Below are 14,241 nucleotides of genomic sequence, written 5' to 3'. Positions count from 1 at the left end.
ATTTTTCAAAAATGCTTCTGCAGGCCTCTTTTTTTTAAGTTGTAGAAGGATACAATACCTTTATTTTACTTATTTTTGTGCAGTGCTGGGGATCAAATCCAATCCCTCACATGTGCCAAGCAAGCACTCTACTACAGGGCCACAACCCCAGTCCTACACCTAGTACCGTGTGGGCCTTATGGCTCCATGTAACAGGATGACATAGTAGCCCCATTAGTGCCACCAAGCATGTCATAAGTGGAAGTGACAGGGAACAGAGGATATCTAGCCAGTCCTCTGGAATCATGATTTGCCCAAAGCAGAAATGCAAAAGTTCTATGGCCCTAGTCTGGAGGTTAGCCTGCCTGCAGGAGCCACATGCCAGGTTCTGTCCACATGCCAGGCATTGCTTCCAGGAAAAGTCCAGAGAAAGATGACCAAAGAGAAAAACCAGGCAGCAGCCAGCAAGGCCCACTCGGGCATGGGGTAGGGCTCAGCAGCCAAGCCAATGAACAGGTCCCTGTGGCACTGGCTGTTAGCATAGAGGCAGTACAGGCCACAGTCCTGGTCACAGCAGCCTCATGCAGATTCCACAGAAGAGGGTACAGCATTGTGGGTTCAGCAACAACAGTTGCTAACACTAAAGCACAATGTTGTAGCCCATGCCCACTTAGCAGGCCCTCTAGCAGCATCACAGCTACCAGCACCAGCACAAGTTAACAATTCCATTATTTCTGCAAGACCCCAGGCTCAAGGCCATCTCCACAGTCAGTAACCCCACATTGCCCTAGGTTGTCCCCACTGAAAAAGAAAAACCAACATTGATCATGGGATTAGATTTCCCCAGAAGCTCCATCTGCTCAATGCCACCCCAACTCCATCTGAGGCCAAGAACCACTTAGCAAGGCCTGAATGCTAAGCTACATTTAGATGGGCATGGGGATCAACCTACAGGACTGCCAGGACCCTGCCTGACCTCTTATTGCTTCTCCAGCTTCTCTAAATACCTGCCTCATAAGTACTTTTGCTCCTCAATTGGTGAATAAAAGAGGCAGCATTATTCAGGAGGAAAGTAGTTGTTTTGTGGCACTGGAGATTGAATCCAGGGCCTTAGGCATGCTAGGCAAGCACTCTCCACCAGAGTTATATCCCCAACCCATTTTTTAAAATTTTTTAGTTGTAGATTGTAGATGGACATAATGCCTTTATTTTTATGTAGTGTTGAAGATCGAACCCAATGCCTCACACATGCTAGGCAAGCACTCTACCACTGAGTCACAACCCCAGCCCCCCTCAACCTATTTTTTGAGATAAGGCCTCATTAAGTTGCTCAGGCTGGCAGGGCACAGTGGTACACACCTGTGATCCTAGCAACTCAGGAGGCTGAGGCAGGAGAATCACAAGTTTGAGGTCAAACTCGGCAACTTATTGAGACCCTCCCTCAAGATAAAAGGGGCTGGAGATGTGGCTCAGTGGTAAAACACCCCTGGGTTCAATCCCCAGTGCTTAAAAAAATTAAAAAAAAATTACTCATGGGTTCAGGTTGTGGTTCAGTGGTAGAGTGCTTGCCTAGCATGTGTGAGGTCCTGGGTTTGCTCCACTGCACCACGTTAAAAAAATAAATAATATAAAGGTACTGTGTCCATCTACAACAAAAAAATATTTTAAAAAAATTACTCAGGCTGACTTAAAACTTGCACTCATCCAGCCTCCAACTCTGCGATTACAGGTGTGTGCCAACATGCCTGGCTATAAGAAAGCTTCTTACAAGATGTGTGTACAAGGCTGCATAGGCTCTGAAGCTGAACAGACCTGCTGACCTACTGTGGAACAGCTTGGGATAGTTGCAAGGTCTCAGCGCCTCTTAAGGGAAGAAATAGCTTGGAAGGGTCCAGCACTCTCCCTCTAATAGGAAGTCAGGCAAAATTAGTTCTGGTCCTGTCCTTTTTTCAGTACAGAAGAGGTGCTTAACCACTGAGCCACATCCCCAACCATTTTTATTTATCTATTTTTTTGGTACCGGGGATTGAACTCAGGGGCACTCAACCACTGAGCCACATCCCCAGTCCTATTTTGTATTTTATTTAGAGACAGGGTCTCACTGAGTTGCTTAGCACCTTGCTTTTGCTGAGGCTGGCTTTGAACTTGTGATCCTCCTGCCTCAGCCTCCTGAGCCACTGGGATTACAGGCGTGCACCACCACACCTGGCTTATTTTGAGATACAGTCTTGCTAAGTTGCTCAGGTTGGCCTAGAACTTGGAATCCTCTTCCCAGCCTCCCAAGTTGTATTATAGGCATGTGACATGATGCCTGGCTCTGTCCTCTTTTTAGGACAGGATCTTCCTCACAGTTTTCTTCCTGCTGTTCTCCCCCAGAGGAATGCAGCAGATGGTATTCAAACTACAGCAAAGACTTGAAAACAGGAAAGATACCCGCCACGACCTCCCTGCCTCACACCAAGTCCTCAGTGTCCAACTTTCACACCATACTATTAACTCCAGAGCTTCACAGAGCACTTCTCTACCCCTCAGATGTGTTGAGATCTTGATAATAATGCCAGTCACCTCCATGTGGCACTCTGAACCAGTGTGATGACAAGGCAGCAGGCAGCTTCAGAGAGCTGATGACACTGGGGCTTTCATGACACAGGGAAGGAGCTGTGGTTCTACCATCTCCCCTGATGAGAGCACTTTCAGGGTCTTCAATATACAGACACACATTAACATACCAAATGATGGAGAGGGAGGGGATACCATCCCACAGTATGTGGTGGATCACAATCACTAAGTCTGCTTATTTATTATTTATTTTTAAAATATATTTAAACAGCAGCAATCACTTCGAAAATGCAAAAAAAATTACAGTTTTTAGAATAAAATTATAACGTTTATAATGCGGGTCAGGAAGAATTGAAGGTACAACTGAGAATCATATCACACAGCACTGGAGGCAGCTGGAGAAGTTAAGGCCCACTGGGGACCAAGCTGACAAGAGGTCACAACCTGTGAGGCCCCCACCCTCAAATCATACCCCCCAACTCCCCACTGATGGAGCCAGTGTCCTCTGGGTTAGAAAAGGAGAAGCGGCAAAGAGATGGCCTCTGCAGGGGATTCCCCCAAACCCAGTCCCCCCATCAGCCAGGGACCTGCTAATCGACCTCCTCCATGTTGCTGTAGGTAGGGGCTGGGCGGTCCACAGGGGGGGCGAAGCGTTCAGGGGCTGTCCGCGTGGGGGCCACCTCGGGGGCCTGGCCAGGGCCTAGTCCCTGCAACAGAATATGAGGACAGGGGTTGGGGGCTGCCCAGCATGCTGCCTGGCATCCCGGGGGTGCTGGCTCAGAGCCCTGGCACCCAAGGGAGGGCCCCAAGGCAGGCGCAGACAGCAGCGACGTTGAGACAGAGAGACGAGATTGGGCCTGAATAGTCTCATTTTATTAACACTTTAAATACAGGAAGTTGCTTGAGCAGGGCCAAGCCCCAGGCCAAGGGTCAGAGCAGTAGGAGGAATGGACAGACAGCTAGACGGATACCCACCCTAGGATGCTCTGCCCATGCAGGGGCAATAGTCACCACCCTTTCCCATCAGATGCACACTGAGGCCCAAAGCCCAGAGCTGTTCCCCACCAAAGGCAGGCATGGCCTGAAAGGTAGAGAGGAAGGACAGCTCATTAGTAGCTGCCTGCAGGTGAGCTCATCTCCAGTGACTCTGGGATACCAGAGGATAGAACACGTTGAGCACAAGGGCCACCAAAGCTGCCACGGTGCCCAGGACAAAGTACCGGAGACAGCCCTCGTCTGGTGTGGTAGAGCCACGTTGCGGGGGGCCCACCCAGTCTTGGGGCCCCCATGGACCCAGTGGCCCCGGCCCCTCAGGCACCAGCTCCTCCTCGGCCTCGAGCTCCTGCCAAATCCGGGAAGCCTATGGTATGTGGAAACGGCTATCAGCACCCAGGGGTGGGGAGGACCCAGTGTCCCTGAGACCCCTGGTCATGACAGTCCTGCTTGGGATGACTGGGGCTAAAGCCCCTGCCTTCCAGATCAAGCAGCAGGAAATAAGCAGGTGGCTAATTTCAGGGCTGTGTGCAAATTCTGTCAGCCTTCTGATCTCCACAGCTTCCCAACCCACATATAGCATCTCATGGGGATAGGCAGTGGGCTACCTGGTAATTTTTTAGGTCAGGCCTCCCACAGAATGAACTAGCTCAAGAAAGATAGGCCTGCCAACACCAGGGCAATCTCCTGGGGACTGTACATATCCAGACCACTCACTGTCTTCTGGGGTATTTCTCCGAGTCTGACAAGAGTGGGGAAAGGGAGAAAAGGGGACAGCCAGTCCAGAAAAATGATGTGACTATGCCCACCAAATGGGCCTAAGGCACATGCTGTCAGTAAGAGACAGAAGACTCTAAAGGTTCAATGGAAATAGCTGTTCACTTCAGCCATGAGCATGATGATGGTAAGCAGAGGAAAGCTGGGAGAGATCAGGTATCTAATCTGTTCAAAGCAAAGTGCCTGGTGAGGTTCAGAGCAGGAGCTTGACCTGTACCTTTGTACACACAGTGACAGTGTGTTGGTGTACATGTGTGCACCTTATGGACCACATGAGTGTCTGTAGGGCACCAGGATGTCTCTGGATAAAGCTTTAATGTTAGGGAACCCTGTCTGCAACCTCTATGAGTTCCAAGGCTCAAAGGGGCTACGGTTGGAAGAGAGAAAGCTGCATGCCCCAACCCTTCCCCACAACTTGAGTTGGCCCCCACTACCTGTAAAGCCTCCCCCATGCCTCACCTGGCTAGCAGCAGCCTCAGCTGCAGGGCCTAGGTCTGGGTGGTGCTCAGAGTGACCTGCCCTGGGGGGCCTCTCCACAGGAGAGTTCCGCCGGCGGTAGAAGAGTACATAGGCATAACGTGTCACGACCTGGCTCTCATCTACTGTCGTCACAGTGCTGTCATCAAATAAGCGCCAGCCTACAGCAGGGTGGGAAGAGTGTGAACACAGCATGTACCACCACCTCTACCACCTATCCTGCTGGCTGTGTGTGCCCTCACCCACGTCACTGCGCTGGCTGGTGCGATCATTGGGCAGGCGTGCACAGGCAGTGTAGTGGCCACCAATCATGCCTCCATAGTGGTTGATGACAGCATACAGGTCGTAGCTGGGCAACTGCTCCTCTTTCTGACCAATACAGAACTTGCTCAGATCTAGGTTCCTGCATACCCAATAAAGGGAATCATGAGACAAATGATCAGCAGGTGCCCAGGAATGCCCCTGACCCTCCTTGCTCTGCCCACAGGCACCAGGGTCCATCACTCACCGAACAGGGAACTCCACCAAGTCATTGATCTTGTCACGCCAGATAAAACTACGAAAGGAGAAGCGCTTGAGCTGTACAATGAGCACATTTGGCAGGCGCCACAGCAACAGCTGTTTAGAGGCCTCACGATGCTGTTTGCACTGTGGACAGTACCTGATAGGACAGAGAAGAGGGATCAGGACCAGTCAGTTTCCCTCCCACCGTGCCCCACTACCTGTCTGCTGCCCTATTCTCACCAAGCCTCCTCAGGTGCCAGCACCTCAGGCCGTGTGAAGAGGTTGAGGCACTGGTCCAGGGTGAAGTGGCCAGCGCGGGCAGCCTCACCAGCAGAGCCTGGGTCCTCAGCACATTCCAGATCCTTGGAATCTACCAACACAAACTCCTGCAGGCGCTCATTGTTCCGCCAAACCAGAGCCAGGCTACAGTCATCACCCAGCTCCAATGGGGTCTCTCCTGGATATGAACAGGAACAAAAGTCATGTAGCTATGGAGAGCGGCTGCTTCAATCCCTCTCCCCATGGCTTCTACCCATAGCCTCAGACACCTTTATCCTCTAGCCGCTGCTCTCGGTTAGATGCATCAATTTTATAGATGAAGAACTGGGGTGTGTGGGCATTTATGGCTTCACTTGGATGTTGGTATCCGGGCACAGCAGCTATGAGAGAACATGACAGTCAGAGCTCCCCTGCCCACCAGGCTCTGAACAATCTTCCCCCAATCTCCCATCACAGTCCTTGGAACTCTTCACTGATTTTACCTTCAGGCCGGGACACCCTCTCACCAGCAGGCAAGGAACTACCCTCAATAGGCCCACTAGTCAGCATTTCAGAAGAAATTCCACTGGTGCTAGGTACAGGGCACCGATCAGGAGATGCCCACACCCGGGGAAACCCTGTATCTCCTTCAGCCACAGAGGTCACCAGCTGGAGCTCAGGAGGCTGAGTGGAGTCCCTCTCGCTGTCCCCAGCCTCCAGGGAGCTACTGGAGAGCAGTGTGGTGCAGCCAGGGCTCTGAGACTCCAAGGCCATGCGACCAGGCTGGAAGGGTGGCTGGAATACACTCACAGAGTACCTGGCAATAGACAGCAAAGCAAGGAAGAGTCCTGACCAACCCATCTGGTGGCTCTGAGCACCATTTTTCCTCATCCATCCCATCCTAGTTTAACCTCTGGGCACTTACCGAGCATAACCCTCTAGCAGCTGAGCAAGACGGGCATAAGTGAGGCGTGAGGCGGGTACACTGACCAGGAAGGGATAACCAATGTTCTCAGGGCGACAGAGACCCTTGTGGTCAGGCCAGTGGGTTTTCTGGCAGAGCCTAGAAGGGATGGGAAGATAATTATAGGGCCTACTCCCATCTCTACAACTCCATATTGGAGCTAGTCTGAGGCCCTGGAAATTAGGTATACCAGTCTGCCACCCCCAGGGTCTGGTGAAGTAGGGTAGCGGGCAGAGGGCTTAAAAATATGTGGTAACTTTGTATGGAAGGAAGAGTCAGGTTGGCAAAATGGAAGATGGAGAGGAAGAGTGGGGGGAAACCACTGGGGTCCTCACTGGTTGCAGTAGCCCACACGGTAACACCGGGTACAGCGCTTCAGTTTTTCATCCTCTGACTGCTGCTTCCGCTGGCAAGCTGCACACTTGGAGATAGGGATGCTGGGTACCTGGGGGCGCTAAGGTGGGTTGTCTGGCTCAGCAAAGTCAGAAAGGAGCATCCCTACTACAGGGCCCTGTGCCATCAGGTTGACCCCCACTCACCTGTTGTACCTCTAGCACCACTACCCGCTCCTTAGCCAACTCTGGGGATAGTAGCTCAAAACAGAGAAGCACATCAGATGGGGACACGGTGTCCAATGAGTGAGAGGGCAGGAATATGCGATGGAAGCGATTCTTAATGACCTGGGGATAAAGGACACAGGTCCCATGAGAGGATAAGCTCTTTCCCTGGCCATGACCTAGAACAGAAAGACTTGGCCAAGACTTGAGTCTACCAGACAGGGACATGGTTTGTGAGCCAAAAGAGTTACACACTTGTATTGGCATCAGTCTCAGGGCCCAAGAGCATAAGATGCTGAAAGACAAAGGCCTGGGTGAGGATCAACCATACCAACTCTCCACACTGAGGGCCTCTACCCTGCTATAACTAGTGAGGTCCTGCTAAGACTACAACACATTATCATAGAGAGGTCACATTTGAGGATCCTCTTCCATACCCTTATCCCTCTGAGACAAATGGCACTACTAGCTTAAAGGAGAGGAACTTTTGGGAAGGGCCAGCAGATCTGGGATAAAATGAGAGAGCAGCTGGATGGAGAACTACAGCAAATGGTAGGATAGTCCTGCAGCTTAAGCTTTTTATCTAAAGCAGGAAAGGCACTTAAGATCCACCACAGAAAAGGGTAGTAAAGCTGGATGATGACTGAGAACTGAGAGCACCTCTGCCCAATGTCTGGTTTCAACAGTGCCTCAAACCAGAGCATATCATCTACATGCAGTCACGTGCACATTCAGGTATCTGCGCAGATGCATGACTTGACTACTGTCTATGCTGTAAGTGTGCATGCATGTCTGCATATGTATGAGCCTGGGGAAAAACAAATTTACCTCAGCCAGACGCAGGTTCTCAGGCTTCACATGGACACTCTGAGAGAGGGAATCCAAAACTTCACTCACACTGGAGTTTTCCTTGCTAACACTCACTAGGAACTATGGAAACAAGGGGAGAGTCAGTGGAGGAGGTGAACCAGTTCTCTGGGATAGCACAGAATAGGGGCTTACTCCTCACCTTGATGGGCTTGCTATGTGGCTCTCGGGCAAAATAAAAGACAGGGAGAACCTTTTGTTTTTGTGGCAAGGGCACCGGTAGATAAAGGAATGGGTCAAATGTGATGGAGACCTGTGGATACAGAAGTGGTACATGAGTGGCTGTACAGGGACAAGATGTTGGTGCCCAGAGCCTAATCCAGGCCCTCTGATAGCTCTCAGAGCCCTCACTACCAATCAGCAAATTCTCAGACTTAACACTAGATGAAGCTGGAAGGTCCACTAGAAAGAAAAATCCCCCTTTACAACAAAATTCCCCTTTTCTGGCAGTTTAGCCATTTTCCCTTTACCTGAATCCCACACGCCTTTTCTCTGTGTGTGTGTGGCAATGGGGGGTTACTGGGGAATGAACAGTGTTTTACCACTTAGCTACATCTCTAGTCCTTTTTACTTGAGACAGTCTTGCTAAATTGCTAAGGCTGGTCTTAAACTTGAAATTCTCCTGTCTCCCAAATTGCTGGGATTACACATATGCATCACCACACCCAGAATCATGTGCCTTTCTGATGTTACCCACAACCCTGACATACCTTACCTCTGTCACACCACTACACCTGAGCCCAAACATCACTTTTGCCTCAGTTAGGAAGCCTATCCTTCCTGACTTCTTCAATTCACAGAGGAGCCTAAGGCCTCCCTGTGGCTTCTTTGCCCCAATTTTACCCTGTAACACCTGAAAAAGGCAAGTGTTTCTGAACCTAATCTGACTAGGCAAGCTGAGCTTAACTAGAGGGCCTCTTCCCAGGGAAGCCCATCACACCTTGGCACATACAGGGCACACCAGTTTCGACTTGTACTGGCCCTGAAATAGATCCACAATGAAAGAATCGTTCCTCATCTTGTGCCGCTGCCATGCTTCCTCAGCCACCACCTGAGGAAGAGAATGATAAGAGCTGAGGGATACCTAGGAGCTAGGATGCACATGAGGCATACCCACCCTCTGACCTCCCCCACCCCCACCTCATCGGGCCGTCCATCGGAGTCCACAGTTTCTGTGTAGGGCTTGTTCTGGATTCGATTCAGGTCCTCATGTAGCCCATCCAGCAGGAAAGCCATGAACTCTTGGGCATCGTGCTGGGCATACCCTGTGAACTGGCTGGCCTTGCTTGCCACAATGGCCTGGATGCAGGGGCCAAAGTATGAGTGTAAAACTTTAGCATCCAATGCACATCCAGTTTGCTGATCTTCCCCACCCTCTCCAGCCAAGGGTAAGAGTGGCCACAGATCACCTTCAACTTGGAAGGCTGAAAGGCATGGTGAGTGCCCTTCCACAGGGCCCGAAGCAACACAGCAAAGCCAATGGCCAGTCGCCCACCAGTCCCCAGTGGGTTGTTGTAGTTGATCTCTGCCTCAAAGGAGCGGTCTAGGAACAGCATACAAACAGAGGTGTGAGGAACACAGGCAACCCCTTCTGCCCACACCTCAGGGTCCTGGCCCTGTTCTCACCATGGAAGAAGTCCCGAAGTTCCCGAGTGTTGGAAAGAGACTGAATGACACTGTTCATGAAGCAAGTGTTGCCTAAATTGACAAGGCCGGTGAAACCTGGCAGACACACCTTCTTCTCTTCCTCCTCCTCCTCTTCCACACTATCTCCGCTAACAGGGCTGTGGGGCATTGGAGGCACCATACATGTGGGCTTGGGCTATAGGAACAAAGGGGCCATGAGAGACTATCCCTGAGGCCCTCCAGCCTCCATTCTTGGTCCTTCCCAATCCAGGATTCTCACCGAGGCCAGGTGTGGATCTGGCTTTGGGACAACATGATCCAAGGTTGTGCGAGCCACCACACCATCCAGCCCTGTGTCCTCAGATCGAGCCTTGGATTTATCCTTCTCCATGGCCCTGGCTTCCTCCTGGCCTGTCAGGGGGTGAGGGGTACCTCCCGGAGGTGTTGAATCCAGAGGGGTTGGACCTGTCGGCACGGCAACCTTTGCACCACCCACTGCACCTTAAAAAGGGGGAATGAGGGGGCTGGTGGTTAGCAGCACGTGGCAGGGATGGAGGTCCTAGTCATGCAGGGCTGGGCAATGAAGGGAGCTCGTGTGCAGACCTCGTGCAGCTGGGGCCTCCAGGCCCCCCCAGCGCTGACTCTGCCGCTTACGGAGGCAGATGTCGATTCGAGAGGTCGTGAAACAGAAGGTACAATGTTCTGGCTCAATCAGGTTCCTGCAAAAAAAGGCTGAGCTCAGGGACTTAGATGGAGAAGGTATCAGGGTTAGACAGCCCAGGAAGAAGGAGCCCTGGTGGGACAGGGACAGTGGTGGGGCCGAGCACCACCCACCTGAGCTTCACCTGCCAACGGAAGATGGTATGAGGCCCACAGCCCGGATGCAGCCTCAGGAAGTTTCCATCCCTGCAAATGCAGGGCAAAAGGAAGGATAAAAAGGAAAAAGCATGAGATATATGGTCCCATTTGAGGCATACCAGCTGCCCCGCTCCTTCCCACCCCTTACCTGGTTTGGAAGATGAGTGTGAAGTCCTGTTCACGGAAAAGTACTCGAGAGGTATCCCTGCAGATCTCCTTCACATACACATGAACCACCACTGAATCTGGGCCCTTCTCATATGAGTCATTCTTGACAAATGCCAGGTTCACCATGGACTCAGGCTCTATGTTGAGATCATGGCTCAGGACATGTTCTAGTCTATGGCTCACCACCCAAGACAGGTTTTAGTCTATGGCTACACTACTCCCAGCAGCCCAACAATCCTGCAACTCAACCTGGGGCTCTGCCTGCCCATCCCCAGCCCCACCTTTACCATCCACCAAGGTTGCAGCATCTGTTGCTACTGTCATCTCCTCTTTGACAAGGTCATCTTTCCCATGGTCTCTGCTTTGGGTCACAGCTGGGGAGACTGGATCATTCCTCGGGGACATTGCCTTCTCTCCTGCCAAAAGGGCTAAATTCTTCTCTGAGCCCAGGAGGCAGGTTTGTGGGTTCAGTGCTGGTACACAGAGCTGTTCATCAGCTTCAACCTATTTGTGGCAAGATTGTGGGCAGGATCAGCCATGGGTCCAACAGGTAGCCCCACTCTAGTCCATACTCCTTCCCCCCAATCTCCTATCACCCAAAAAGGCACCAAGTTCTCACCTGGGGGACTGGATCAGCCAGGAAGGGTGGAGCATCACCCTGCGGTCCAGGGCCATCCCTGGACCCTTCCCCCTCTGGTCCTCTGCGGAGATGTACAGCCCTCTTGGCGCTGGGTCCTGCCTGGGTCCCGGGTCCAGCCCCTGAGCCTACCTCACCACGGCCCTGGGCCCGCTTCTGGTTCCGGGCCTCCTGCTTAGCCCGGCGGGGCTCAGGGCCTGGCTCCAGGGCAATGGGAGACAGTTCTTGCCCATTTTCCTGGCACCGCAGTCCAGGCGCGAGCTCCTGGGTCCCTAGAGGTTTCTTCTGCCAAAATACAGTAGTTAGGTGCTGAAGACTACATTGTGTATCGCCACCCTGTCCTTTACTGGAACTCACCAGGAGAGAGGGCCATGTAAGCAGAGGCACCTTCTTGGGCAATGCCAGTTGTAGGAGTCCACCCTTGCGGGCCTGCACTTTGGCGCATGAACTTTCTATTTCAGCATAAAGGACACCACCCCACTGCCGACCACCTAGAGACAAAGGGGTAGCAGTAATGTGGGGTGGAGGATATCAAAGAATTCAAATACACTGTTGTAGTCAGGGCAGATGGACACACCTGGAAGTCGCACCACACAGTTGGTGTCTGTGAAAGCAGCATCCACCTCCTCTAGTCGCAAGGGACCTGCTCCCACGCGCAGCTTGACAATTACTTCATCTGCATTCTGTCTCCAATCAAGCAACAACTCTGTAGGGAAGTAATAAAGAGATCACAAGGAATTCCCAAGTTGCAGATAGGGGTAAGGAGGCAAGATACCCAGCCCAAATGGGACTTCTGTAGATGGGAGCTAAATTCCGAGTCATCTCCTCCCTTAGCACGCAAAAGTTCATTACTTACCCTCTTTGGTCTGCTCCTCTTGAAGAGTGGACACTGACCCTGACAACAAAATAAGGAACAGAGAGGAAATGATGAGAGCCAGTCCCAAAGACCCTACCACATCAAAACACCATTTTATGGATTTAGGTCAAGTATCCCAGGCTCAAAGCAGGAGCTTTACTCATGCTGGTATGGAGCCTTCTATGAGCATCAGACCAAGAAAGCAGCTAAAGAGCTCTCCCAACACCCAATCTGTGTGGCCAATGAGAGGGAAGAAAGAGGAAACCATGAGCACTCTGAGAATGTCATTCCCACCTCTCCTAGGATCTCCATCCTTGCTCTCCTGATTCACTCTATCCTTCTGCTTCTTCTTACTAGTGGCCTCCTCCAGTCCTGGGGGCCCTCTCCTTGGACCCGTGGCACTGGCCCCACCAGACATTCTGAGCCGCTTGGTTGACAGCCAGAGTGTCCCGGGGTCGGCAACAGCGTCTGGGTCAGGGCTGCGGCGCTTTCTTCCTGGCCCAGCTATTTTGGCAACTCTTTGTGGCCAAATTCTCCAGCAAGGAACCAACAGCCTAATGAAAAAAGATCAATGATCTCTGTCAAGGTCCAATAACTTGCTCTTTGGCTATAGCCAGAGCTTAGCAACCTAGCTTAGCAACTCCTAACCCTAGAGAGCGATATCTCCTCACCACTTAAAGTAGCCCTGGATACCCTCAAGCTATTCTGAAGAGGGAATAATGCAAGTAGCAGCAATCACTTCTGACCAAGCCTCCTATATAACTGCCACAAAAGACCTTCGAAGTTGAAAGTCTCATTAAGGAGGTGCCAGGTCAAGGCAGTCATGGCCTGGGACCAGGATCCTTCTCTGGACAGGAGCCATGGCTCCAGCCCACAGGGCTGGCTGGCCCTCTAAGCAGGGTGCTCCCTTTTCTTCACTCTCACTGGCTGCTTAGTCACCACTGGAGAAGTAGAAGGTGGAGGAGGAAGGCAGGAAAGGCGGAAACCATCAAACAGCAGGCGGGCCAGGCTCTATGGCTGAAAGCAGGCCCAGCCCAGGTGCTGCCAACTGCTCAGAAAAGGTCCTAGTGCTAAGGTGCCCCACCTGCCTCCTGTCAGCTTCCACCTTTATTGTGAAGGTGATTTTATTACTTGGTCTTTCTCCCTCCCAAAGGGATTCCTCTCCCCAGCTGCAGAGAAGGGCTAACTCCAGTGCTAAGGCATGATGGGCATCCAACTTGAAACCAGAACATCATCATGTTCCTTCCCAAGTCCCTTCATTCATCAGCTCTAAGTCACAGAGACATTCTACCCAGTTTCTAATGGACTTCCCAGTGGACTCTGGGCTATAGCTCCATTCAAAATGAAGTTCTCAAAACCAGATACAGAAACAAGGTGGGGAAGAACCATGAATCTTAGATCCCTGGTAGGGTCATGACTAGCCTGAGCAGGTAACATGAGAGTGACCAGTTTGTTACCATGGGGGAGGGTCTGGGGGCTGAAGGTGGTAAGATACTCCTCAATGGGTTAGATGTGGCAATGGTATGAGGCAGGTCCTGAGTTGAGGGACGGACACCCCCTGCCGCCTCCTCATACCTAGGCCCCAGTAGAAGGTAGCGTCCCTCCCGCTATGCTCCGGGGCTGTCCGGCGGGAAAAGAGCTGTCTAGAGACTGGAACTGGCCTCACAAGGCTGCACAGAGCTACTGACCACAGACCAGCGCCCCAGCTGGGCTAAGACCCAGCTTCAATCTCCCAACCCCCGACCGCAACCACCTCCTCCAGGAAGCAACCCTAGCTCGCTTCTAATCTTCTTTGTGGAGGGAGGCCGGTCACCGACGAAGCGTAACGGCTTCGCAGGCATCGGTAGGCCCGGCACTCCGCAGGGCTCGAGATGTCCCGGCTGTCACAGCCCGTGACCTTGAACAGGCCGCCCAGGGCCCGCACAGCGGCCTCTCGGCTGCGGTCAAACCGGCGAGTTGCGGCCCGCCCCACTCACCGAGCTACACCGCCGCCACCAGCCCTCTTCGGGCCCTGGCAACCCGCCCTCGATTCCGGTTCCGGCGTCAGGTCGGTTCCGGTTCCGGCGCGCCCCTCCCCCGTCCCGGCGCCGCCGCCGCCGCCGCCGCCTTAGCGGCTTGTTTTGTTTCGACTTCTAGTTACGGCCGCAAGAGGCAGAGCGCC

General features: G+C 52.4%; 1 protein-coding gene across 15 annotated transcripts; it reads right to left on the bottom strand.

Moving 5' to 3' along the window:
• Positions 1 to 2,768: 2,768 nt before the first annotated feature.
• Usp19 (ubiquitin specific peptidase 19) lies at positions 2,769 to 14,229 on the bottom strand. 15 transcript variants are annotated; one of them, XM_047564089.1, is made up of 28 exons: positions 14,057 to 14,229; positions 12,375 to 12,634; positions 12,081 to 12,119; positions 11,802 to 11,930; positions 11,582 to 11,715; positions 11,207 to 11,509; positions 10,869 to 11,091; positions 10,568 to 10,724; positions 10,396 to 10,467; positions 10,165 to 10,280; positions 9,842 to 10,062; positions 9,562 to 9,757; positions 9,345 to 9,478; positions 9,076 to 9,234; positions 8,876 to 8,986; positions 8,078 to 8,188; positions 7,897 to 7,998; positions 7,051 to 7,191; positions 6,847 to 6,965; positions 6,473 to 6,610; positions 6,051 to 6,364; positions 5,838 to 5,948; positions 5,530 to 5,746; positions 5,294 to 5,446; positions 5,028 to 5,188; positions 4,768 to 4,946; positions 3,759 to 3,898; positions 2,769 to 3,245 (listed from the first exon to the last, which is right to left on the bottom strand). In XM_047564089.1, exons 2-28 carry the CDS (start codon positions 12,496 to 12,498, stop codon positions 3,239 to 3,241), a joined length of 4,011 nt encoding a protein of 1,336 aa, XP_047420045.1. In that variant the 5' UTR covers positions 12,499 to 12,634; positions 14,057 to 14,229; the 3' UTR covers positions 2,769 to 3,238. The 15 variants fall into 15 exon arrangements, with proteins under 15 accessions (XP_047420045.1, XP_047420046.1, XP_047420049.1 ...); XM_047564090.1 differs by lacking the exon at positions 3,759 to 3,898 and having other exon boundaries at positions 14,057 to 14,228; XM_047564093.1 differs by lacking the exon at positions 3,759 to 3,898 and having other exon boundaries at positions 9,842 to 10,056; positions 14,057 to 14,228.
• Between the last annotated feature and the right edge of the window lie 12 nt (positions 14,230 to 14,241).

The sequence above is a fragment of the Sciurus carolinensis genome, chromosome 9 (assembly GCF_902686445.1).
Source record: "Sciurus carolinensis chromosome 9, mSciCar1.2, whole genome shotgun sequence".
NCBI lineage: Eukaryota > Metazoa > Chordata > Mammalia > Rodentia > Sciuridae > Sciurus > Sciurus carolinensis.
The sequence above is the reverse complement of the archived record's forward strand: the minus strand, read 5'-3'. Positions and strand labels throughout refer to the sequence as shown.